The 26,696-nt window shown below is 40.0% G+C and overlaps 1 protein-coding gene across 3 annotated transcripts in view; it reads right to left on the bottom strand.

Moving 5' to 3' along the window:
• The window catches only part of LRRC38 (leucine rich repeat containing 38), a 102,459-nt gene extending 78,398 nt beyond the window's left edge, over nucleotides 1-24,061 (bottom strand). Inside the window, exons 1-4 of one of the 3 annotated variants that reach the window (XR_005814189.1) lie at nucleotides 23,265-24,061; nucleotides 10,737-11,022; nucleotides 8,046-8,294; nucleotides 6,547-6,702 (exon numbers count right to left, since the gene is read on the bottom strand). Coding sequence is in view for 2 of the 3 variants with exons in the window: in XM_040533933.1 (XP_040389867.1) it covers nucleotides 10,769-11,022; nucleotides 23,265-23,892 (882 nt within the window). In the remaining variant the exon portion in view is untranslated. Of the gene's footprint in view, nucleotides 1-6,546; nucleotides 6,703-7,118; nucleotides 8,295-8,753; nucleotides 11,023-23,264 lie in introns of those variants that run through there. The other 2 variants (XM_040533933.1, XM_040533932.1) reach the window with 2 other exon arrangements.
• Nucleotides 24,062-26,696: the final 2,635 nt, after the last annotated feature.

Raw genomic sequence — 26,696 nt, forward strand, 5'->3', positions numbered from 1 at the left:
TTAACAAGTTGCTCTACATGTATAATTAATAGAGATGAAGGAATCCTAGGCTGTCAGAAAGTCTGAGCTCCATCCTGGTACATCTGTCCTCATGCTTCTCGGTATTTCCTTTCCTCTTTGATGTTATTTCTGGGACATTGATATCGTTCACCATATACTACTCTCAGAAAGGTTGATCTTATAAAGCAATAATATGGTAATAAAACTATTTTGTCCCTCATTGCAACTTTTATCCAGTGAGCTCAGTGTTTTAACAGAGCTTGATTAAAAATTAAAGGTCAGTACAGCTGCGTAAGGCAGGTAAGTAGTGTCATAGCCATTTTACAGATGGTTAAACACAGAATAGAAAGGTTAACTGCCTTGGCCATGGCTGCTCACTAAGTTAGCTGCACTGTTGGGAGTGAGAACTCAGGCCCGAATAAGTGGATTGCTTGATTTGGTAGCTGATGCACAAATCAGAGAAATTGAGTTTTCAGTTTCACTCATTTTATGTATATATACATATATATTTAAGTGGCTCCTTTAAGCAAGTGGAATACAACAAAAATTTTAGTTTTTGTCAACCAAAAATTTAGTTTCATCCCAAAGGAAATCGTACTGAACTCTCTTGCTAACCTTTATACAAAGCTTGGGTCAAAGTCAAAAACAAAACTGACATTTTGAAAACACAAGTTGTTTTCTGAGGTGATTCAGCGAGTTTTAAACAATTTGTTTCACCGGTGACAGTTTCGACAGGCAAACTGACTGGTACTTGGAACTGGTTTGAACAATAGTGCTATCCTACAGGGCAGTAGTGACAAGTCTTTTTCCAAAGCTACAGTACTGATGACATATATTTAACACAGTTAATATTCAATCCTATACAGAATACAGAAGTTCTTTCTGAAAAAAAGCACCACGACTGGCAGTCACAGAAGGTAGGGCTCCTGCCTTCAGAGATACTTCTCCAAAACCTATGAAAACAGATTGCAAAACTCCCCGCTTTGCAGCTGTCAAGTATATAGCTGTGCACTGAACAGCACCCTCCTGCTGGCATCTTCCACGTAGGGAAACACATCAACATGCACATAGGTTTTAGCCTGAGCTCTAGCTCCCTCCAGACTTGAGACTTTCGAAAGTATGTTCCAGATAAGGCAAACACAACTGCATGGTGCATGCCGTGCTGACAGTTCAGAGAAAGTTCTCTCCCTCCTTGGCTCCCCGATAGAGCCAGAGGCGTTCCACAGGAAAGCAGCCCTCTGTCGAGCTTATGCCGTGGTTTTGGCGAAAAAGCAGAAGGTACAGAAAACAAGCACAGCACTGTGGAAAGTGGGATTTGACTGAGTGATTAAGTCTGCCATCCAGCTGGTGGACACAGCAGCTGTTACTATTACAGTCCGGATAGCATTTCATTTATTTTAAAACCCTATCTTAAAGCTTTAATATCACATCCATTTTAAATCACTTCATTTGAAGGTGCCAGCAGGGGGGATCATCTGGTAAAGAACATGGGGAAAAAAAAGACAAGTTTTACTTGTCACTTTCTGAGACAAAGCTTCTTACACTTTTTCATTTAAGATTGAATGTCCTTAATTTTGTAGCTCCAAGATAGATAATGGACCAAAACCCTGCTGCCTGTAGATGTGGGTACATTGGTACAGGCTTGCAGGAATAGCATGGCTTGCTAACAGTCTCAATTCCTGCATCTAAGAAAAGAACAGATGGACTTCAGGAACGGCAAATGGACAACTAACTGAATGGCAAGCTTTCCTTACATGAATACATAGACCATATGTGCTTAGAAGAATCTAAAGACATTTTGCTTGACAAAAACCTATCCAGTAAATACTGAACTTGGTGGGGGGTCTTCACTTCAGCAGCAGTGTGATTTAGATCAAATCCTCAAAGATTGAAAATGGTCAAATAAGATGTAACACTGTGCAAATAACAGGCAACACTCTGCCAAGGCTTGCTACCTTACTACTGCCCTACGAACTACATGAACTCAGTGATGCTACAACGATGAAAACGAGGATGCATGGACGAAAATAATGAGCCCATATTTTAAAATCTTTTCCACTTTATCTAGTAAATCAAAGATCATCTGAAAACAAAAACCAAGCAATTGGTCTGAACTTTCTATCATTTGCTGTAACACTTGGAAAAGTAATAAATTAAACTATCATGGCAAAGATACTCCCCCAACAGATTAGTCCAGACAAAGTAATTATCTCTGATTTTTTGTTTTAAGTGGATCATCAACCCTATGTACAGGATAGTTCCTCCCTTCATACACTGTAGAAATTAAACATTCCACATACCTAACACATACCAAGAGATTAGTGTCACTTCTCAGTAACTCAGCTGAGAAGCAGTAACGCTAAACTTTGGCGCATATGTTCTGTAATACATAGCTCTGAAATCTGCAGTAAGAGTGATGCAACAAAATAGGAAACATCTACCCGATTTCTCTGCCCTCTGCATTTTAAGAAAGCTGATAGAGAAACGTCTACCCAACTCTACGTAACAGTATCACCGAGGAGACCCTACAAGTGACTGCTCACAGGCTTGGCTGATGTAAGCACTACTCCAGCCCCCTTTGCTGCCCCTGCTGAGGACATAGGTACATCTCTACTACTAGCTCTGACAAGCCTTTATTCTCCTTGGTGCAAAGGTTATCATCATATTTGACTGTGGTGCTCTGCACAGCCTGTCTTCTGTACTGGGCATTCATGCTAAGCTGGGTTACAATCTTACTTTGTTCTGGTGGGAGGAGATGACTCACTATTTGTTCTGTGAGACTACAAGGGGACACCTTGAAGCAAAAAATGGCTTTGAAGTGCCAGCTTGCTTCACAGAGCAGATGGCTGGGATAGGCTGAGGTTAAAGACATTCATTATAAATCCATCATCAAACTAGGACATAGATGTACAGTGATTATCAGATCAAGAGAATGTGCTCAGAATGGCAACTTCTCTGTTGCTGCCTGAGCTACACAAGACTGCGGCCAGGCTTTGGTGAGTTGGACCAGACTCTCCTTTCACAGACCTGACAGCAATACCACCGAATCCAGAAAGAAGCTGGAAAAGCTACATGGCTTCTCTCTGCACAGTGTCTGTAATACCCAAATACTGCCAGCTAAATGAAATTAGTAATCACCCTCCAATGCAGAAATTACAAACTCAGACTGCTAACATACATATAGATCATCAGTGTAAAAGGCCTGCAGAGTTCTCTCTTTCTGCATGAAACTGGAGAGAAGAAACACACACAGAGGGCTGCAGAGCTTGCATTTTGCAGGCAGTATCTTCCCTGGGTAAATCAGCATTTCACAGTAATAAAGTTAATGGAGCCCTACCAACCTTTACCAGATAAGGATTGGATCCCAAATAATTTAGTAGTGAAATGAGAATTGAGGCCAACATGCAGCTAAAATTATTTTTGTTTAAAGCATGGTTCAGGTTAAGCAGAAAGCAATTATTTCCTTTGATGCACTCGCACAAACACTACTCGGTGGTGAATAATCTGTGTCCCATATGCCATTATTGAAGAAATTTGAAGAAATCAGCCTGCATGAAACACTTTCTTCTGAAAAAAATACAAACTTCTCAGCCTAATGACTTCTGTTCCCTCAAGGAATAATATAAATTAGGCTGTGTTAAATTTGTAGTCATTTTCTTGTCACATAGTATAACGTTCATGAGTTTATGGTTAGAACACTCCCTGCTTTCATTTAAAATCCAGTGTGGCAGGGTTTATCTTACTTTGTCTGTTAAAAAAAGCCATTCCAGACTGAATAATTACTAAAAAAGATTTTTCTTGCAATATATACATATATATATATATATATTTTTTAAGCTGCGGACACAGTATATCTTATTTTGGACTTACTTCAATATTATACCACTCTTGGAAACATAATTTACAATTGGATTTTGAGTGGCAAAGTAAATACGGCAAAGTAAAAATATGGAATATTTTATACATCACTCCCCTGCCACCTTTTAAACAGTCTCCTCTGAGGTTAGTTAATACAATGACATTTGGGACTTGCTATGGGAAGAAAACAGTAAAATCAATTATAGAGCAACATTTTCTTGTTCCATCTTTTGAAGATACAAATCAGGGTTAAAAAAAAATGAACATAATCGCAAGGCAACTGAATTATTCTGAATAAAGCAAGGCTCTGCATAGTGAATCAGCATTGATGGGCAGACGTTTCAGGACTACCAGTTAGGACAGTGCAGCTCTAAACCAGTACCTAGTACTAACTGCTTGCCACTGTTCCACGCTTCTCTGCCACTATGTAGGCTTTAACATCACCATGTTAAAATTAAGGTAAGTACTCAAGGAAATAAGAAAATCAAAATTAACAGTCACCTACAAAAATACTAGTCCTTAATCTCCTTAATCTCATTATGTCTCATTCCCCTCATTAATGATATTTACGGCACATCTGTCTCATCTCTCTAGTTAAAACCTTGCATTTTTAGAACCATTAGGGGCCATGTTTACATGGAATCTTTGGGAGTTCAGAGAAACATTTCTTCCTCTTCAAGTACACAGTTTATACTGTTAATAAGAACATCTCTATGCATTTGCCCAACTGACCAAAATGACCTTTAAGGGATTTATTCTGGTCATTTCCTCCTGTGACTCAAATTCACATTTGAAGCCAGATCTTCAAAGGATAAAGAGTAATACTTTAACTCACTGCAAATTGCAAACCTAATCTACTCTTAAGAGAGTGACAGTTACTCAATTTGAGAAAAATTGGTGGGCAAAAATAGACTAGAACTGTTTGTCAAATGTGTTCACAGCCATTTAATTCCCTGTTAAATACCATGACGACTATACATTATTTCTGCTGTAAAGTCTTTCAACACTAATTAAAGAGCAAAAGCCCTGCACAACACCACCGAGCTATGTCTTGGAATGTTAGTCAGCTGAACTGTATCACATTTAGATTTTAAGCAAAGGTCACAAAACTGGATTTACTGCTCAACTCAATTAATTTTTTTTGCTCACTCTCCAAGCTAAGGGGAGCTTCTAAGGTGGTGTACAATACCTATCTTGTGTTTTCTTATCTCACGGTGAGTAGCATGACCAGGAGGAAAAAAAAAGGAAGCGTCAGCGACCAACCGCTACATTCCAGTGATGTCAGCTTGGAGGAGTGACCTCACATATTGGTGAAACAACTGAAGCATATCTTGCTAGCATCATCGTCTGTATAGATGTTTCTTACTTTCAGTTCTGGGTTGATCAGATGACAGATTTTTGTACAGCCTATAACTTCACACATCACATTTCTGTTACAAATTAAAGCCTTCAAAAAGGCAATTGGTGCTTCACCTGTGAGCAGTAAGCTCTATCAGAATCCATTTCTGTTTGAAATACTCTTTAAAAGGCTATTTTATTTCAAACCTGGGCATGAACTGGCTAACCTTTAGAACTCACCACTACTAGCAGAAATCAGAGGAAAAGCAGCTCTCCAGTCAAAACAATGCTGCTGTGAAGCAAACTTGACTCTACTGAACAACTCTAATCCAACCTTCTTCACTCCTTATTTGCTGCTAACCTCCCTGCAAACTTTTCACGTTCCACAAAAACAACAGTAGAAGCCTGCTCTGAAGCGTTTACTTGGATGTTTTTTGACAACCCCAAAAATGCACATTATGTCTGCTAACCCAATGTTACACAATTCCACAGGGCTTCATGAAGCTCTGGGTGGGGTGTGAGAGCTGATGGGAACTGGAGAGACACATCACAATTCCAGCATTCGGGTTTGCAACAGAAGGTCTCCTGTTGCCCTCTGTCAGTTTAAAATCAATAGGTTTTTCCTGCTAACTCTTTGCAGTCATACATGGATGATTGGTGAGTATAAACAAAACTGTGTTCTTCCCAGTCTGATGGCTATTGTTGGTGATTTGTGTTGCTGTACCATGCAGCAACAGTACCGGGCTGGGCTTCTGTTGTTCTAGGTACAGACAAGATATGAAGATACGGAAGACAAGACACAATGGGAGAAGAAGATGGCAAGATGAGAGCAGAAATCTTACTAGCAACTGAAGTATTTTTATTACAAAGCTTAACTTATCACTGGATGATGCTAGATGATGTATTTGAGGTTCTTCTGTAGATATTTTCTAGAATTCTATGACATGGTTGCATTGCTCCAACATTAACAGGTGGGACATGAAATAAATGTTTCTGGTGGCCTGTGCGTATTACAGGCTGCTTGGTACTCAGAGTCTTACTCTACACCAAGAAATTTAATTACCTACCTATTTCTGTTTTCTTTATGGAAAATGTATGTGAGGATTTAGCATTTCAATGACACCCTCACCACAACGAATCACGACTTACCTCCACAGTAAAGCGTCTCGGTTGCCACTAGAGGTCAGTAAAAACAGGTTACACCACAAATAGTAACATCGTTCAGCGGTACATTCAAGAATGATGGGATTCAGAAACTACCCGAAACCCTGCTCCTTTATTTTGGGGGACACGGACTTAAGTCAGGAGCGTGCCAGCTAGCACCCTTGGAAACTAAATTCATTTACTCACGTAGTAGGCAGGTACCACATGCTGAATCAGTAAAAGGTCCTGCACAGAGCTGCTCCCATGGGTTTGAAAGCCAGTACAGAGGGATCTCCGCTAGGGATGAAGGACTGTCTCAGGCTCAGCATCCCCATCAGGCTTCAGCTGTTCCACTGAGGCTGTCTACAGGGGTGATAGTTACAGCAAGCTCTAGTATTGTGATACACACACACCCTCTCCCTACTGCACAAGCGTGCACAATCCTATCCACATTTATAGGTGATTGCACACACAGTGCTTTGCACAGCCAACAGACAAGACCATTTTTGGTTATCTCTAAGTATGCCTGGCTAAATTTTAGCTGTCAGTGTACAGTGGCTCACCCTGCAGTATGCATCTGAGGGAGACAAGCAGTATGCTCCTCTTTAAGAGCTTCCAGAACCATCCCTTCAAGGTACTTTCCCAATGTATTTTTATGCTGCTCCAAAAATTGATCCATTAATATTCACATCTGAGTGAGAATCACAGCAGGAATGAAGCTGCCTCAGAAAGATACTGGCTGACTGAGGATGAAATGCTAGGTTTGGACAGTCGCTTCAGGTGATCTTTATTTTAATATTCCGTGGATTAGACATTTTCTTAAACCAATGTGCATGCTTCTAGAAAGTCAGTCTGTATCTCAATTACATTATGCAGATTTGCTTTCTTGCACATTTCTTGGATTCTCACGCATACCAAGATCCAGCATTTCATCAAGGAGACATATCTGCAGGCAATGTGACAGCTGCTTCCTGGCTCTCTGAGCCGGCAACATTTTATTTGGGTCATGCATAGTATCCTTCCTTCTCCTTGAAGCAGGTAGAATGTCTGCTCACTTCTGACGGTGGGAGATACCAACACAAAAATTAAGCCATTTTAGAAGGAAGACTGTCAAGGAAGACAAAGTTCCTACTGCACATTTATAGCAATGCATAGACAATGTTTCCTGAGCTAGCAATGCATTGCATGGGAAGCTAAATTCAGCTTTTACACTTGACAAGTGCAACTTCACTCATCTTAATGGGAGTTACTGCAGTCTGAGAAGATTACATACTCACTGGATCCCATCCATAGAAGGATCCCTTCACGGGAAGACTTCTCATGTCCACAAAGCTGGACATGGGATTACCTCTATGCTACTACCTTTGTGGAGGTCAGATTGCAATAATAACGCAACCTTCAGGCCACTTTTTCAAGAGTTCTACTCATGGTGAAATTTACTTTTAAAGTTTTGCAGGGGAATGTTTTGCTCTGAAGATTACATAAAATAACATAAAATAACAAAAATCCCAGTAGGAACTAAATCCAAGTTCTGTCTCATTTACTAGCAATTAGAAATATGGAAAATCAATATTAATAGTAGGTTACAGCTGATGCCTACAATAAATAAATATTGCTAACTGGAAGAGCTCAATACTTATGAATTATACATTACATAGTAGGGGAAACATCATTAAAACTTCTTATCTGGAAAAAAACCAACATACTTTGCAAAATTACTTTGATGTGATGGAATGTCCAGAATGGCAGCTTCATAAATAAAGCTTTCCTAAGCCATGCTCTTCAGTTTGCACTGGATTATGCGGGTGTCAGCTTGGTCTGTTCCTTGCTGTTCTGAGGGGTGCTAAGATCCAAATAAAATCAGTGCTTTCAGGGCTTTATGTTGGATTGAACAAAATGCTACAAACTCTACACAAATCTAGATCTTCATTTTGAGGCATCACGGTAGGATGAACCTGCAAGTAAGAGCAGAACCCAGTCAAAATAGTTGAGTATGAGCTAAGACCTCTGTAAAACTAGTCACCGTTACAGAATAATGAAAAAAACAAAAACAAAAACAAAAACAAACAAAAAAACCCACCATAGGTTTGTGACTAAAGGATGGGTAGAAATTTGCTGAAACATTCACTGACATCTCACTGGAAAGTTTGGTAGGACAGATCATTTTGCCAATTGGACGCAAGCTTTGAGCCTGTAATAAAACTTGCCGACAAAAAGGTGTGACCCAGTTTCTTATTCCACCACTGAACCGCTTGCACAGCTCTAAATATAAAACTGTTGATAACATATCCATATTTGTTGCAAAGGGAGCGTACTGCATGAACTGCACCAGGCAACAAGTTGTATATTTCCAACCATACTGCAAAACCGCTCTTTTACTTTTTTTACATACAAATAAACATGAAAGTCCATGATGAAATTATAAATATATTTGTGTTATTTTTAAACATGGCACTACACAGTGAAAGTCATGTCATTTCATTTCTCTTGAAAGAGTAAGAATAACATAAGACAGTATTGATACAGAATATCCTCTTGCTGTCCCACTTAATTCTGTTCCAGTGTGTTTTTAGAAATAATAATCTTAACAACGGTAGGATTAAGTCACATTGAATAAGCTGTAGAGCTAACAGAAGTAAACACTCTTGTGCTGGTTTTAACCTCAGCATGGTGCAAACTCCATTCCGGTTGTGTTAGCCAGTGGAGTAACTCCATTGACGTCATGACTCCACAGCTAAGTCGTGCTGATGTGAGATCCCAATAGATCTGTCATGTAACTTCTGCATCAGCCTTACATACGTAATCATTAGACATAGCCCCAGTACAGTGCCTCCCTCCCCCTTGTATATCTCGAAGCACTTAAAAAAAGATAAATACTTGTTATCTTCATTTCATAGGTAGGAAAATGGAGGCACAGACAGAAAAAGTGATTTGCTGAAAGTCTTCGAGCTGGTCGCGGTTAGACAGGGACAATACCCAGGTGTCCTGAGTCCTAATCTTGTACCCCATCTACTGGACCACAGTACCCCTCAGCACACACAGTGCATTCACTCCTGTCTGCCTGAACAACCAGCGTGACAGATACAAGAGATTTGGAACTAACTGTCCATAAAGTCCATTCATATTAACTGAGCAAGGCAATATTATAACCAGAATGTTTTTAAGAAATGATAGCATTTACAGTAGTTAAATAGATGCTACTTTTTATCAGTTCTATTTTTTTATAATAGCATACAGTCGTTAGATTGTTATTACTATGTTATTTCTTAGTGTAAGTAAGCCCTCATGGCTATTCTAGATAATACTTCAAATACACAGAGCTTTAAAAAAATATTTCCATTACAAATATTTTAAAAATATACTTATCCTAAAAAGCTGTCCAGCACTATTCCAAAAATCACTTGTAATAAATGTCTCTTTTCATTTTAACAAAAATATCTACCGTTATATAGAAGAGCTCAAGTTTTGACAAATCTTTAATAGTCAGAAATGTCTTGGGCCAGATTCCACTCTTGTTTATACAGTTGCCAGTTTGGATCACGGTGTTCACTTCATTTGTGTTACTCTAGTATAATCAGGAGCAGAATATAGCCCTTAGTGCTTTAAAATAACTAAACAGACTGAATACTGCAACAGTTCCTTGGGCTAGCATTACAGGGATGGGAATTCCTTTACTTCAATGTGTCTAAAAACGCAAAAGAATCTTGTAGTTAATATTTGTGCCATAATCAAAGAGGTGCCAGGCAGCTGCATTGGATGACTCAGATCTAGAACCATATTTCACCAATAGAGAAGAAGTTTTGGCTCAATGATGCCTGCAACTGTGCCATTAAAAGAAGAATGAACGTTTAGAAAGAACAATTAGAGAGAGAAAATGCCAACCTTCCTATGCTTTCTACAGTTCTAGGAATCATTTTAATTGCATTTTGTTACTTGGAAAATTGCGTGAGCTTATTAGAATCTCCCACTGCTTAGCTCTAGGAAAGACAGTTTTAATTTGCTTCCATATTTCCAGCTGAAATGCCTCCATCTAGTCAGTTCTTTTCAAAGTGCATTTGAAACAAGCTATTAAGTGCTTGCAGGAATCTGCATCTGACCGGATGGACAATGTGGAAGCTGTTAGTCTTTTTAAAACACTAGATTTTTTTTTCCCTTTCTTCCTTTTTCTTCCAGCTTTCAAATTTAAATTGTTTGATTAAGGTTCATAGAAATCAATCTGATCTCATTGCATCAGGTTACATATGCACGTAAAACTAACAGCCTCAGATGTAAATGGCAATTCCTACCTTTGACCTTCACAAAATTAGAATGCAACCTTAAACATTTCATCTAATTCATATTTAAAGCTTTTAGTCTAGTTTTCTTCCTAGACATTGGCTGATGATCTAGTAACTTACAAACCAAGGAGATTTAAGTATATAGGCTAAGTTCAGTCCTCACTGTTGTCTTCATCATCATCGTCATCTTTACTGGGAGCACATCTTTGGAAGCAGTGTACTATAGTTGCTAGGAAGAAGCTTGATAGAATTGCAGCAATGGAGACTGCGACTCCAGAGAAGATGATGATAAAAAGGTCCGTCAATGACAAACTAAATTTGCATTCACTAAAGCTGACCTCAGATAATTCATTCAGAAAGATTCTTCTATTTTCTACAGGCAGGGAACACTGGATTTCATGGAGACCTGCAAAGAAGAGGAGAGGGAAACAAATCAGAGGAATATTGATGAATCCTTCTGTTGCTCTGGACAGATACTGAATGTCTGAAGAAAAACTGAAGAAAAGGGTTAATTCCAGGTTTATGAATTTGTATGAAATTCAGGAAAAATTTGAACAATATCTGACACTATCTAAAAGCCATTACATAGCCCCCCTGAGTGCCCCTTCAAGAGATTAAGCTATTTTCACCCTTACTCTTCCACGAGGTATTACCTGGGGCTGTGATTTTGAGGATTAAAAAGCATGAATACTGAACCCAGTACGCCTGGAGACTCGGAAGCATTTCCGTACTAATTTCTGAACACAAATTCTGACTCCAAAACAGGATAAAAGGGACACTGAGTTTCCTTCCACACCTTGGTGCCTTCTACACTATTTTTTTTTCCATGCACAAAACTACAGTTGCCTTTTTCTTCTGGTCAAAAAAAAAATAAAAATCTTAGGTTTAAAGGATTCTTGTTTGACTCTGACCTGATTTCAACCTTTTCTCTCCAACACTCCATACACAGACTAACAGATATTATTTCTCCATGCATTACTGAAGAATGCCTACAGGTGGGTTCTTTATAGTAAAAGTAAAAAAATCAAAATTTAAACAGTGGTGAGAATATAATTTGGTAGTAGGCAGTAAAGGCGTATCTTCAATTCCCTCTTCATTCACACCAGGAAAAATAAGGAGAGTATATTAATGGGCTGGAATGGAAAAAATAGTGAAGTGAATAAAGTCTGTATCACTGTTAGCAAGATAGCTTTTATCTTGCTGTTGAGTATATGAATACAAAGGGGAAGTACAAGAACTGCGTATTAATGACATGAGAAGTGCTGCTGTTTTCCCTGACACACACACTTATTATTGTCTGCTGATGATCACAAAATGTGATCCCAGTTTCACACTCTGCATTGCTGTGAGCACTCACTGTACACGGTGTTTCCATTGCACAGCTCCACATTGTGCCACTTTGCAGAGAGGATGTGGGATAAGGTTTTCGCTGCTTTTACAAATTCCATTTTTTCTTGTGCTTGAATTGCTAAGGTGCATTATGTTTTATTACAAAACCCAGGCTCTTAGCACTCGTGGTGCAAATCTGACTAGTTATCTGGATCCAGCCTGGCTGTTATGTTAATTTGAGAGGGATTTTTAGCCAAGGCAGCTGGGGATCCATTAGATGCATCACCCTGACTTATTTGACCCGTTATCAATGATGACTGTATGAAATTTTGATCCCTAAAAGCCGTCATGTATCTGTCTTATATGCCTAAAGTTCTGTTGCTTTCCTTCTTTTCTCACCCACAACCTAATGAAAGCTGCCAGCAGAACAGGACACTAGTCAGCATGCCCAAGGCTGAATGGCTTCCTCTAGGCAAATTGCCACCTGAATACATGCGACATTTTTTCCCTGAGCCTGGAGCACACTGCTGGTGCATGGCAGATGGCGAGGCAACTTGCTCTGCAGACCTCTGAAACCTCTTGTCTGTGGAACTGGCCTGGAAGGGAGAGGAGCCACCCGGTTTCAAACACTCTCTGAGCCTTTTGGAAATCTGGAACCTGCAGTATTCACACACACTGTGCCTTCTGCACAGGCTGACACAGTGGAGCACTGGAGTGTGCCTGTGACTGCACAGATGGTGAGAGGAAGTACACACTCCTGCACTCTGTAGCTTGTGATAGAGCTCTTTGTACAAACCAGGAGAAGTTAGAGTTGTTGGCACTGAGTCTGTATTTTCTTTTCATCTAGACTTGAGAACAGCAACTCCAGGGGAAGAGCCAGAGTGACAAACAAAAGAGGACACAAATGGGTACCTTTCTATTCAAAGCCATAAGAAATAAGAGAGGAGAGAAAAGCCATAGCCTTCGACTCCAAAACCTGTGTCTTTCTAGTAAGCTTTTAAAAAAGGAAATGGTTTTCAATAAATTAAAGTGGGTAATCAAAGCAGTTACTGCTATTGTACAGAAACAGCAAGAAAATGAGTGTAACCTATTGAAAAATTGTTTGAAGAGGAGTTCCTCGCTAATAGGAAAAGATCATAGCAATATTTTGACTGAAATGCCATCTAAAATTCCATTTCACTTGTAGGAAGCACAAACAAAACAAAACAAAACAAAACAAAAATATAAACCTTGTTTCTGTAAAACAAACCATTAATAACTGCTGAGTTCTTATCAGCACTGCTATTTTCATAACAGCTGAGCTGTGTTCTCAGCGTGTCTAAAGAAAGATTGCACAGGTGACCATAAACAATTCTACTTTGTGAAAGAAATTCTCTGGTGTCCTCATCTGCAAGCTTTTAAAATTATCTCTGTGCTGCAGTGGCCTTTATGAGCTGAGTAGCAAATCTAAGCTTCCACGAGGAATGCAGAAAAACAATATATTATAAAGAGAAAGAGAGAGGGGGAAAAAAACACAAAAACAAACAAACAAAAAACAACTAGCATTCTAAACAGCTCTACTTACTGCAGCCCTCGCCTCTAGAAATAACTTGCTGTTGTAGCATCTGCTCATGATCCTAGAGGGAAAAGAGCCCAATTGTTCCACAGTGTTACCAGCAGCAGTTTTGCCACAGACCTAAATGGAACCTCTAGGCTCTGAGCTCTATTCCTCTTCCCCGATGCTTTCTCCTAACATCACAGCACACAGAATACAAACCGAAAAGAATCGCCAACGTACCAAGTCACTTAGAGGATATTTCTTGCTAGGAGAATCAGTGTACTGTAATGATTTTGAGTCTGATTATACAATGGAGAGATATAAAAAAGCTCTTCTCTCTCCATGTAGCAATCGGTACTGAAATCTAGGTCATGTTCTCAAACCAAATAGATAAGATAGGAATCTTCTACTTGCTTTATTTTTCAACACTCCAAGGTGCTAGCTTAGCCTCCAGTTTTTTTGCAGAATTCTTAGTCATTGAAAACAGTAGATGCCAACAGGCAAAATACAACATCATAAATCAGGAGCCGGTATAGAGGCCTTGCTATCTCCCAGCTAATGTTTCACCCACCCTGCATATGCACCATTTGCCCAACAAGACGTGAATGAACGGACTTCCATCCACACATAAGGCAGTCTGCTAAAATCATACTGGAAATCATACTGGAAACCTAGAATGACTGCAGAGCGCAGTGGAAGCATGGCAGTGACTGAGGGAGAGAGGACCATTTATTATTACATCCTGCCCAACGAATGTTGGTTTGGTTTTTTGTTTCTTTGCGGGGTATTTTTTGCTGTCTTGTGACACTATTGCAAACCCCAATACAATTAACAGAACCTTTTCTTTTGACTCCAAAGAGAATTTGGAGTACTTGGAAGGGCCTGTATTTGTAATAGTAGTAAGCTTAGCAGCTTTATTTCTAGTGACGCAAGAAATTTCTCCTCCCAAAGCTAATGCAGCCAGTATTAGACCAGAGCTTCCAATTGCTTACCTGAAAACACCACAATGTGAAGGTCAGGGGCATGTCCATCTAGGACAACACACAAACAATGCCATTTCAGCTGCCTCCTTCCAAGCAGTATGGAACTTTGTATTACGTAACAGTATGTTGGCCTTAAGAAATGGGCATCCAGTGTGTGGAGCACTGATGTTATGTGCTCCACCTCTCCTATTACATTCGTGCCTAGCAACATGGCCAGTTTTGTTCTTTGCTTAGGCAGAAAGTAATCCCAGGTTATCATGCACCCTCTACATGAGCACCCTCCACACAAGTCTTGCAGAGGAGGACAGTGCCATTTAACCTTAGGGGTCTGCTTTCACACATTTTGACCACTTGAATCGTATCATTTTCTGATATGTAGATACACTTTTAATTCAGTACAACCTGTTCAATTTACTCTTGTAAAAAATCCGTTAGGCTTCTTGTAAAGGGTATCACAAGGAGGTTCAATATTTATTGCAGCAAGAAAACCTTTGATGATAGTTATATATATCTCATTGCTCCCACAACATGTTCAAAGAGTTGCTTCTTCATACCAAACAAATCTGTAAATGAAATAACAAGTGTGAGCATGTTATAAATACGCAGCTTGTTATTTTGGTCAGGGCCATCACATTATCTGTAAAAACTCCAGCTGTCTCAAGGACAATGTCATGCGCTCTTACTTTCTGCTACGTCCTCTGAAGAAGCAGATGTACTACACTGCCAGGCTGTAATGAATTGTTTGCTTTTAAAATGGGAATGCTTTGAAGTCCTAGTCAAGGGCCAGGTGCTAGATTCTGCAGAGGCTGGTCTCTAAATACTGAAAAAATGAGTTGAAATATGGGTCTGTTCCCAGATATCTAAGTTATGTGGGGAGTGTGAAGTTGTTGGAGCTCTAGAGCCTTATTTTTTAAAGGGAGAAGCATTGGATTTTTTTTTGTTTTGCTTTGTTTGTTTTGTTTGGTCTTTTGTTTGTCTGATATTTTGACTGCATTGTGAGTTGTGCCTTTTTTTATATTCCACTGGCTAAAGACAAGCAGCAGCACATATCACTTACACAGGTCGACCTGACTATTTGAAGGACTCCTTGTGTCATGATTTCTTAATACCTATGCTAACTATACCTTTTATTGGACAACTTCCGAAATTCATTATTACTTCAATATTGTGGTCTTTGCCTGTTAACCCTCTGTAGCTGGGAAATCTTGCTGTATTTTTGGAGGTTGAGTTTAAAAAAAGAAGAAAAAGAAAGGGAAGCCCCAATTCTATTGGGTCTTTGTAGACTTCACATAATACAACTATTTAAGAAATATATATATAATTATATATGCTCTAATATAATAATGTACAGCAGTGCACACTAGTATGGGATTATGAAAATGCCCGCTCATACATACACTGATATATACAGGAATACATGCAGAACAATGTATGAAACAAGCCATAAACGTAAGTGTGTTTCATGTAAATGTGTTCATGACAATAACTGTAAGAGCACTATAATATGCTATTCAAATATTTTAGGAAAAATAAAACTGATATTTGCCTTTTTGGGTGCAATTCAGCTGTTCTCCCATGGCACTGAATGTAGTTTACACAGACTTGAAATGTTTAAGTGTGGTGTTTTATTTCTTGTATGGTGTTTTCCCTCCAGCTATAGTTCTCTTTAGTCTATTTAAACATCATCACTAATGTATTAGATCTATTAATAAGCAGTGAGAGAGGCCTTGCTTCTGAAGAGATATGGAATTTCATTAAAATTAGCCTCAAGCTATCAGAAAAGTAAGGCTTAAAAAACTGAAGCCTATATTTAGACCCCTAAATAAATTTTTTTAATGGCCAAATGCCCTAGAGTCTCCTAGTTTAACATCAGAAGGTACTTTATATTTAGCCATTGAAGCAAACTGTCAAGTTTAACATTAGGTGCCACACTGCAAACTGTCCTCACATCTTCAAATCCTGAGAGATGGAAGTACTCCAAAAAACCTTAGGATGGAAGAAACAGCGAAAAGACAGTGGCAGCCAGATCATTTTACTGAAAATGACTTGGATATCACCTTATGTATTTATATATATATACGTATATATAGAAACAAATCTGTTGCACTTGTTAGGTAATCTTATTTCTCTTAGGAGTTTCTGCATGAACAGAATAAAAGCTGCTGAATGGGCATTCTTAGGGCTTTTAATTCCTTTCCAAAAACTGGATATTATGTTCTATACTAGTGATGTGCTAGCATGTGCATGATATCCCAGGAAGAATTGAGCTGTAATGGACAGAACAGTCTGTCCTGGTTAGCAGAAGCTTGCTCTGGTTCTATATTAGTGCATGAAATTAAGGCAGCCTTGTCTACATAGCAGATGAACATAGGTACTGATAAAGAACAGTAAGTCAAGAGGACTTACAAAAAGCTGAGTCGTTTTACCAGCTTTTAGTTAGGTTAGAAGGTCAAATGAAGCTTGCACTCACATATAATTATGATGCTGTGTTTTTAAGACAATGTTTACCATTTTCAGTGAGCCCCTAAGGGCTACTCTAAGGGCCTAGACTACAGAAGCATGACATTATTTTTTTTTTTATTTACAGAATAAATTTATTTAGTAGTATATCTTGGATTGGAATGGGATTATAAAAGGACGTGGAGAACCAAGACATGATCACCTCGGGCACAGCCTTTCTGAACAGGCTTACAAAACCCATTCCATTCTCACTGCACTGATTCAATACTAAATCTCGTAACCACTGCTTTTTGTACTGAATTCAGTTCAAGGACCCAGCTCCAGAAGGCTGCTTACAGTCTCACTGTCCCCTGCTCTTAGCTTTTTTCCTGCCTCTCCTCTCACTACCATCCTTCCCTCCTATTCTTTGCATGGATGGTCTTTACATGGAAACACACCACTTTACCACAGTTTAACTATCCATCCATACTGGGGAGGTACCACCTACAGAAGTCCTAGAAGTAGCTAAATAGAACCCATACCAACACTGGCACTAAAAAAATGCTCTGGGTCACTTAAGGATCTGTAATCTTGTGTACAAAACTTTTCAAAGTGGAGCAACAACTGATTAAATGAGGAGGAAAACATGGTCCTAGATATAGCCTTCATGTTGTCACATAGGCTTTGCAGTCCTCCCCTATAGGTCGTCTTACTCTGATTTTAAACGCTCAAAGCATATATTGCCTTTATTTATCAAAGAGAGTACAAACCTACTGGGAATTCCATCTCTGGCCAATCCTGAATGAATTTTTCAAGTCTCTCTGGAAATATCAGTGTGCAAATAAGAATGATTAGTCAAAAACTTCTCTGTAAATTGCTTAAGGTCTTTCTAATACTGTTATAATAAAAAGGGCAGCAGAACCTTTCATTCATGCAATGGATAGCAGGGAACTTAAATGGAGTATTTGTTAACTACACAAGGTTGAGAAAGCACCACTGCGTCTAGTATGAAAAGCACACAATGTTTCTTGCAGTCCCACAAACTCTGCACAACTTCCTGAAACATTTTTTCCAAAGAAACTAAGGGGAAGACAAAAAAAAAAGGGAAGATGATGGAAAGGAGACACTCTGTCACACTAAGGAATAATTAAGCACTAATTAAAAGTCATGTTAAAAATGCATTAGTAATTAGCAAACAAGGCTCAGCTGCCCAAAGCATGTTCACAGAAAGTAAAAATCAGCAGCAGATTTCAACAAAGCACTTTAATATGCTGACTGCAGACCTCCTGCATTTGCTTTTGCTATGTGCATTTTAACTGAGTCCATTACCTTCAAGATGAGATGCTCAGAAGGATTCGAGAAATTTCTTTTGTAGTGTCATGCACTCTAAACAGCACCTTTCACCAAGAACTTATTCCATCAAAACTTGCTGTACTTAAATGCTGGAATGGCAGCATTTCTGAAACTCATTTCTGCAGGTAATGGATGCCCACAACCTTCTGCTGGATGAGCCCAGAGTTTGAAACAGTATTATTGCAAAAATTAGGATAAGAGACAAGGCAGGAAAGGAAAAGTGCATTTTTAGCAAAGATAAAATGTGATACAGAACACAAACTTTGAAAGTAGAAGAAAGCCCCTCCATACATTAGAAATTGGTGAGTATTTTTGTAAGATTTCCAGTTCCCACCACAGCAGAAAATACAAATCTCAAAGGTGACTTGATCTAAGAAGGAAAGAAGGAAAGAAAGAAGGGAAGAAGGAATGAAGGACGGAAGGAAGGAAGGAAGGATGGATAATGGCAAATTTCCTTGGACTGAATTCAAAGCTTTGAAGCGTTATGCACAAAAGATATTTAACCAATAATCATGCTTCCCCTTTATTCAGTACCTTTCTTGCTTTCTATCACATTTTTCTTAATTACTTCTGTCAGATTCCTAACAAACTCTCTTCTTCTTCCTCTGCTTTCTTCAATTCCCACTTTAGCAAACTTCAGGCTTATGAGATGCTAGTTGTAAAATTCAAGAAGATAAAAAGGATTCTGTGGAACAAATACATGCAAGCAGAGACTAGAACATAATAGCATACACCTCAGATATGCAATTTCCTTGAATTCTTTGAATAACACATTCAAGACCAAGTTAGACTTCTGTTTTTTCAAGATATTCTTTGTTCTGAGAGTTTGCTTGCCCCACCATGGAATAAAACCTTCCATGAAAGACAACTGTCTTTAAAGGGACAGAGATCTTACAGAAGCTTTTCTATTTCCAAAAAAAATATCCAGTATTCTTAATCTCCATACTCCTCCTACTGGGAAGCTTTTAATGTGCATCATCAACCACCATGCTGCCATTCAGGCTTATCAAATGCCTGTAAAATCAAACTCACCCTTCCACAGAAAATCTTTTTAAGTTTTACAACTTAACTGTCCCATTGTGACCCACAGTGAACACTTTCTGTCTTCTCTAGGAAAAAAACTGTTATATGTTCTCCACTTAGCACCATTTCACTGACCTTCACAGTTCCTTCTTCTACACTGCATTATGCACATCCATTTGTTTTTTTAATCCATATTAACCAAATCAGAGGGTAAAAATGTTGTTTGGTTTTCAAGGATGATGAAAATTCCATTATTGATATCTGTCTTACAAATAGAAAAATATATTTGCTTTTCTATTTTTTTAAAGCAGGTAGAATGCTGAGTTTCGTTGCAAAACTTTTAGGGCAGTTTCTTCATTAAGTCTGCTTGCAAATTTGGCATGTGAGAGTAGTTTCTTATTGCCAATCAATGCTTTAGTCAGAAATTTAGGTTGGATGCATAAATGCTGGGATCTGTAAAATGATTCAAATCCCAGCTGCTTGTGTGCAGCGACAAGCTAGATTTGCAGAGGCAGCACAGCTGGAATGAGGCTTTCCAGTCAGCTAGTCAGGCAGGCCAGCAGAAGTTGTAACTTCACAAGCTTTTTCTGGTAGCATGCCAGAAAGAAAACGGACCTGGCTTTTGCAAAGCTAATGAGTTGAAGTATGTCTTTTGTTCAGATCACTGAGTTCTCCAGAGGCCTTAATTGCAGAGGTAGAGAGTTTCAGGATCAATTATTGAGATTTCTGTTCTGATTGACAAAACTCCAATTCTTAAAGCAAGCTGGTATTTCTTTTGCAAAAAACAAGGGCAGGTTTGACCAGCATGACATTTTACTGCAGTGCTAAAATTAAAAGGTGGAACAGTGGCTAGGCTTCATAAACAGTTGCAGCTCGAGTGATTTCTCTCAGACATGCAGACAGGGCACATTAAACTATTTTAAGTGTCATTGAAAGTGAAGAATCCAAATGAACTCCCTATACATAAGCCTGTCGGTGTATTTCTCCCAGACATTTATCTTCTGTTGCTACTGGTTCTGACTCCCCAGGGACTGCTATGAAACACTTACAAATTGCACACCTGGATCCTACTTCATTCACAGTATAGTTGGAGTGTGTTTCTTTTCCACTTTGGCATACCTTTTCCCTTTCTAGTCCATTCTGAAGCATCCCAATCCAGCAGAAGACACACATGACACTGTACAGAGCCTTTAGCTTCTTTGTAGCTCTTTGTACTTTGTGTGAACACGCTGGGGATCACTGATGCAAGTTACTGTCATTCACCTTTCCATATTCTTTCCCTTCCCAGTAAATCCAGGTCACAAAGTTTGTCATTTAAAAGCTGGGGAACATCAGTCTGTCACAAAACTGCTCTGTAGCGTAAATCACTGCATATTCTTAAAGAAAATCAAGAAAAGAAAAACCCCAGCCAACCCTTTTTTCCATCCTTCTGTCTTCCATTCATAGAGGCCATGCAATGGAAATGCTCGAGCTTCTGCAGCATTACAAGAGACAAATATATAGCCAAGATAAGGAAGCTCTTTTCTTGGGCCCTGAAAATGTATTCTTATATTTCTCTTTTGCAGTGTTTCCAGACAATGCCTGCTGCCCTACTTATCCTCATGTGTTTGCTGCAAGAATACTTGCCTCCAACCTCATAGCAGTATCATGAGGAAGCCAGCAAGTCTGAATGCTGAGTCTTTGAGTTGCTCTTCCCAGTCCTCCCAGGGAAGATGTAACACCACCAGAAATGCCAGGCAAAGAGGGCTTTGGACAAGTATAAGCAGACAATTAATGCTGGCATGATTAGCTCCTAATTGGTAAAATGTTGCAACTTCATTATGAACTCATGACTGTGTATAAAACCTGATCAAAACCCAATCCTAAGAATTAGTTCTACACGGACTTTCGGAAAGTTGCTTTGAAAGGCACTCAACTGTGGACATATTGTTTTAAAATGTCACCCAGAGGGTCTTTTCTTTTGGTGATTAGTTTTGCCCTCACCTTCAGGAATAATGTTTTACTGATCTATTAAAGGAGGCAGCCAGCATTTTTTGTGACAGCAGCTCACAAGGAGCAATCAAGGTGCTGAGTTTGTGCGCTCTTCTGCATGCAGGCACTGAACCCTCACTGACATGACTGGCTGCAAAGACATGGGTAGATCTGCACCTGGGAGTAAATGCAAAGCAGAGCATTTGCTTAGGCAATGGTCAGGTGAGCAGCTCTGAAAAGCAACCATTTAAATATTTGCTTCTTTCCTCCTTGTCTTCCCAAATCAAACCAAACTGAAACTTTGAAAGGTATGGACAGGTAAATTATTATTTTTTGGTTGTTTGACTGAAACACAGCTTCCATTACTTTCAGTGAGCTAAAATACTGTAAGAAAACATCTGCAAGCTTGCAAGAGGCTGGGGAACACGGACACCGAGATGGAAAAGCTTAGGTACTTGAGATTTCCAGACATAAGAAGTTCAGATAAGCTTAAAAACACTGACAGGACAGGAAAGAAAGAGAGATGGGCTGCAACAGACTCTAACTGAACAGACTCAGTCTGGATGAAGGGGAAGGAGCTTAAAGTTCATGAAAAGATGGAAAGTATGGGGAAGTGAGCTGATGTTTGGCTGAGAGCCAGCAGGAGAGATGGGCAAATACTTGGCTCAAACAGAGTGAACTTTCACTAGAGCACTGGGAAGGTGGGGGAACAGCCAAGGTTTGGTGTACAAAGGGTAAAGATTTCACTGAGGCAGACAGGAAAAAACAAACAAACAAAAAACACTTTTCCCTCAAATGACTTCATTATTATTATTATTATTATTATTATTATTATTATTTACAGCTAAGAATATTTAAGGCAACCTAGATGAATATAATAAAAAATGCCACCCAAGGTCATGAGCATAGAAAGAGCTTGAATAAGTGATTGCAAACTAATGATCAAGAGAGGAGACAAAAGACCTCTGAAATTTCTGGGCGCTGTTTTTCTTCTTTTGCATCTGAAGTCAACCAACCACTTACTCGACCTCAGCCCATTCTCCTGAGATTCTCCCCCAGCCTTTTACTTCTCACCATCTTCTTCAGGGACGTCATCCCTTGGACAAAGCCCAGACCCCAGTGATTTTGTGTACACCTGGACACCCTTGGCAGCCCTTACAAGCTTTTATGGTCCCAGCAGTCGCCCTTCTGCTAGCAGCTGGGCAGCTCAATGGCAGGAGTTTATGCTCCAGTGCTTGTTGGGAGGCAGGAACTGTAAGGTGATCTCCTGTTAAAGCTGGGTTAAGGATGGCTTTGGGGTCAGGTGGGAAATGAGGAGCAAAACCTTGGATTCCCAGGGACACGTGGCAGTCTTCTTTGTCCATGCTCTTCTGAAAATTACTGGCCCAAATACCAGAATTACATATCCTGTATTTTGGGGTGTTCCAGAGCCATTTTAATTTATTCCTAATATTGGAAGCAGTGCTATTTCAGTAAAAGCACCATAATCAAGCTATTGAACAGAGTTTCAGAACATCACAACAAAATAGTTCTGGGAAAGGGGTGACAACCACAGCTGCATAAACTGCGGATTTAACTCCTCTGTAGCAGCTTTGTAGCTGATGAGTAAAATGCGAAGAAAATCAGCTTTCCTAAGGAGTTGGCACAGAATATTTAGCTGTTCAAAGGGCTTACTGTAGAAAGAAACCGAAGTCTGGAAGAGAATCAGCTCTGGGCACAATGAATCTGAAAAGGCTCCTTCACTGCCTATGTGAGTTTAGTCTATAAATTGAAATTATTATGGCTTATTTTTAAAGCTTATTTCTTAACTGGGAGGAAGACCTGCTGCTAAAAAGAAACCAACATCATTTTAATGGCCTCTTTTGCTGAAAGCATGCAATTAGAGTTCGACCAAAAGGCAGTTCAGGTCACTGCAGGCAGGACACACAGGCAGTTTGACCAACAACCCTCCTTCCCTCCAAGACACATGTACAATGCAACGTGCACACTGTGCTCTCAGCCACCGAGCTTTACCTTTCTGGAGCTTGGATGCATTGTCCTGTATCCAGCTGAAAAGGTTGGCAAAGTCACAGTCACAGACCCAAGGGTTGCCCTCTAAGCGTATAGTCCTCAGGGAGGGCAGCGCTTCCAGGGCTGCCACGTTGAGGCTTTGTAAGTTATTGTCATTCAGTTCTAACACTTGGAGCTGTTCCAGGTTCTCAAAAGCAGCCTCATCCACATCCACCAGGTTATTGTTTCCAAGGCTCAGTTTTATCAGTTTTTCTGCTGACTTGAATATCCCAGCATCAAGCTGCGTTAAATTATTGTAGCTTAAATCTAAATACACCAGTTTGGTAGAGCTGCTAAAAGTGCCCTCTTCTAAAGAGGTGAGAGAGTTATTCCTGAAGTCCAAATAGACCAAATCTCCATAAAATATAAAGAAGTCAGCTGGTATCGCCTGAATGTTGTTATCGGCTATAAGAAGTTTCCGTACATCCAATGGAAATGGATTAGGAACACTTGGGAGTCCTTGATCCCGGCAGTCTATGGTGTGGTAGTCCATACAGCTACAGACAGCAGGACAAAAATGACCCCCGGGTAAGAAGAGCAGGCAGACAAAGACAGAAAAAGGCAGAAGGCAGAAAGGAAAGCATGGCAACATCGTCAAGGATTTGAAAGCTGTGATGAGCACCACTTCTAAGAGAAGGACATTTTGCCTAGCTGAGCAGCAGTGCCTGGTACTCGTGTGTGTGTGCTCGTCTCCAGGAGATCACATATCATCCCCGATCCGATGGCAGCGGGCTCGGCAGGGGGAGGGAGACAGTGACTGAAGGGGAGAGGGAGGCAGGCATATGTGAGGATTTACACTGTCAGAGAATGATAATACCGTACAATGCAAGGGAAAGAGCGATGATTGGGTAAGCCGAGGACCTTTCGAAGGACTCCCTTGCTTTTGTGAGCTAAAAAAAGCTGGGAGCCTGGTAGCATATTTGCTGTATATTCCAGCAAATGGGAAATCACACCTAATCCTGTGACTCTGGCAGCAACAGCTCATGTTTAAAAAGCCCTTCAGGTAATGCACCCTGATGAAAAAAATGATTTTGTTTCTTCACATGTGCCTACATCAAAGTGACCAACACCCGACAGAAAAGCAGGTGAGGGTCAGAAGTATCCGGCTGACTGCTAAGGTCTCTTTTCTCTTTTATTTGTAAAATAGGGAGCAGAAGAGCAGCAAAGACAAGGAGAAATAGCTTGTGCTGTTTCTGGATGCCTTGCCAGCTTTTAGGGCAAGCATATTAACATTATTTAAATGACTCATTATCTTTTAATCAATGAGAATAATCTACTGCAGCAACAAAGAATATGGTCTCGAAAATGAGGGTGTTTGTTTTCCTGTTTTAATAACCTAAATAACCTAAAGCTACTTTCTAATATGGCACTAGTAATGTCCTTCGGGCCAGATAAAAGCAAAAAATGTGGATCAGACCTTCAGCTAGTTAAAAATGAATGGATTTTCTTCATTTTCAGGGCAAAAAAATATTTGACAATCAATCTGCCTGCCTCCTGCATCTCTGCTTCAATCAGCAGAGATGATTTTGCAAGAAGGCATCTGTGTTTTTGTGACACCCCCAAATCCACACCCAGAAAGGTAGGATCTCTGCCAGCTGCAAGCTTAACTTTTAACTCCATCACTCCCTCTTTACATACATCCTGTAAGTAGACAGAAATGGGACTCTAGTGCTTGGGCCACACCTATGTACTATGAACGAAGATTTTTCTAAAAAGACAGACTGTATTTTGGTGTGTACATCCTGAAGATTAAAGCACAAACTCAAATGCCTTTGGCAAGCTCATTCCCAGGTCAAAGAGAGGCCAGTGATGTTGATTTAAGGTCATTTCATAACTGAATTCAGAGTACATAACTGAATTCAGAGTATTCATTCTGGACAGGGTACAAAAAATTCCATCTAAGATATCATATCCTCCCAAGACACCAAGAGTTACACTTAAATACAGAAAGTAGTACCATCCTCTCCTTCAGTGAGTGATACTGTTTTTGTAAAAGAAGACCCCTCCCCTTCTCCTTTCATTCAATAAAGACCCTCCTTAAATAGCAATCTGAAGGTGAGACTGTTCCATGCATCTGCTCCACCAGACAGTGCCAGGCACTGCTGTGTCATTCTGTTATTTAGCATTATTACAGACTTAAGAGTGAAATGCCACAATATCACTGTTTTTTCAAACACGTTACACTGCACAAGACTTTGATTTTGTGTTACGGCTTATGGTGAACACAGGGAGCATACCTTTTGCATACTTCCAGTGGAAGTCTGTTTCCTTCCACAGCCTTTCTCGTTAGCCCCAGCATTTCTGATGACAGCAGTGTTTGCTGAAGGTGTGCAGCAGGAGCTGAGAGTACCGGCCTGATGTACAAAGGACGAAATCCAGTCGGTAAAAGGGAACTTTGGATAGAAGGCCAGGGTGGGCACAAAGAGGGAACAGTCATGGATGGGACAGAAGCCAAGGCAGCACTTGCAACTGTGCTGCAAAACACACACAAGTTCACACACACACAAACACTTGAGAAAACCCTACACAGGGATGATTTTCTAGCATGCACAGAACCACCTTAGATAGCTAGTACTATGCTCCACAAAATTCTAAAGTACAGCAGGAAAGATAATTAAAACCTTTCAAAATCACCGGACCTCTTACATAACTCCTTCCTAATGGGCACTGGAGCTGGAGTGACTGACAAGCGTAACTGACACGGCATTTTGCAGTACTGACGTACCTAACTTCACATTCCTAGATGGTTCTCCAGTGAAGTTATCAATATACAGCACTTAAGGGTCCCCCTGTGCAGACTCCTTCTTTTTTCCTATCAAATGTACGAAGTCAGACCCTGACATTTTCTTTTCCAAGATGTCTCAGCATTATTACGCCTATTTCACAGATGGGAGACTCCAGACAGTAAGGCATGATTTGCGAAAGATCCAAGAACATGTTAGTGGCAGAGGCAGGAACAGGACTCAGCTTCCCTGAATTCCAGGCCTTGCTCCAATTCCTGCTCCTTTCTGTATGAAAGGGACCTTCCCATTCTCAGCTGTTTGTGTGTATTCTTGCTGGTGTAGGGGAAGCACTCTAAGCAACGCTATTTTCACAGTGATGCTGCACCCTTGCATGCAGTTTGCAATTTCTCCACAGTATTTGTGGAGCTTTCCTGTCCGAGATGTTTGTGGAGGGACTGGTAGGAGGCTATAGATTATTATTTTGGGCTAGGTATCCCACCGGTTTGTCAAACAGAGGCAGAGCATCCAGGCAAACAAGCATTTCAGTGCCAGCACATAGCACTGATCTTCTGCCAGACAGGACCAGCTGCAGTGCCTGCCATCGCAGGCCACCTGCCAGGGTCTGACACCTTCCTCTTGCCGCCTTGGATTTCTGAGTTTCTCTCTGACCTGT

Source organism: Cygnus olor, chromosome 21 (genome assembly GCF_009769625.2).
Source record: "Cygnus olor isolate bCygOlo1 chromosome 21, bCygOlo1.pri.v2, whole genome shotgun sequence".
In the NCBI taxonomy this organism is placed as follows: Eukaryota; Metazoa; Chordata; class Aves; order Anseriformes; family Anatidae; genus Cygnus; species Cygnus olor.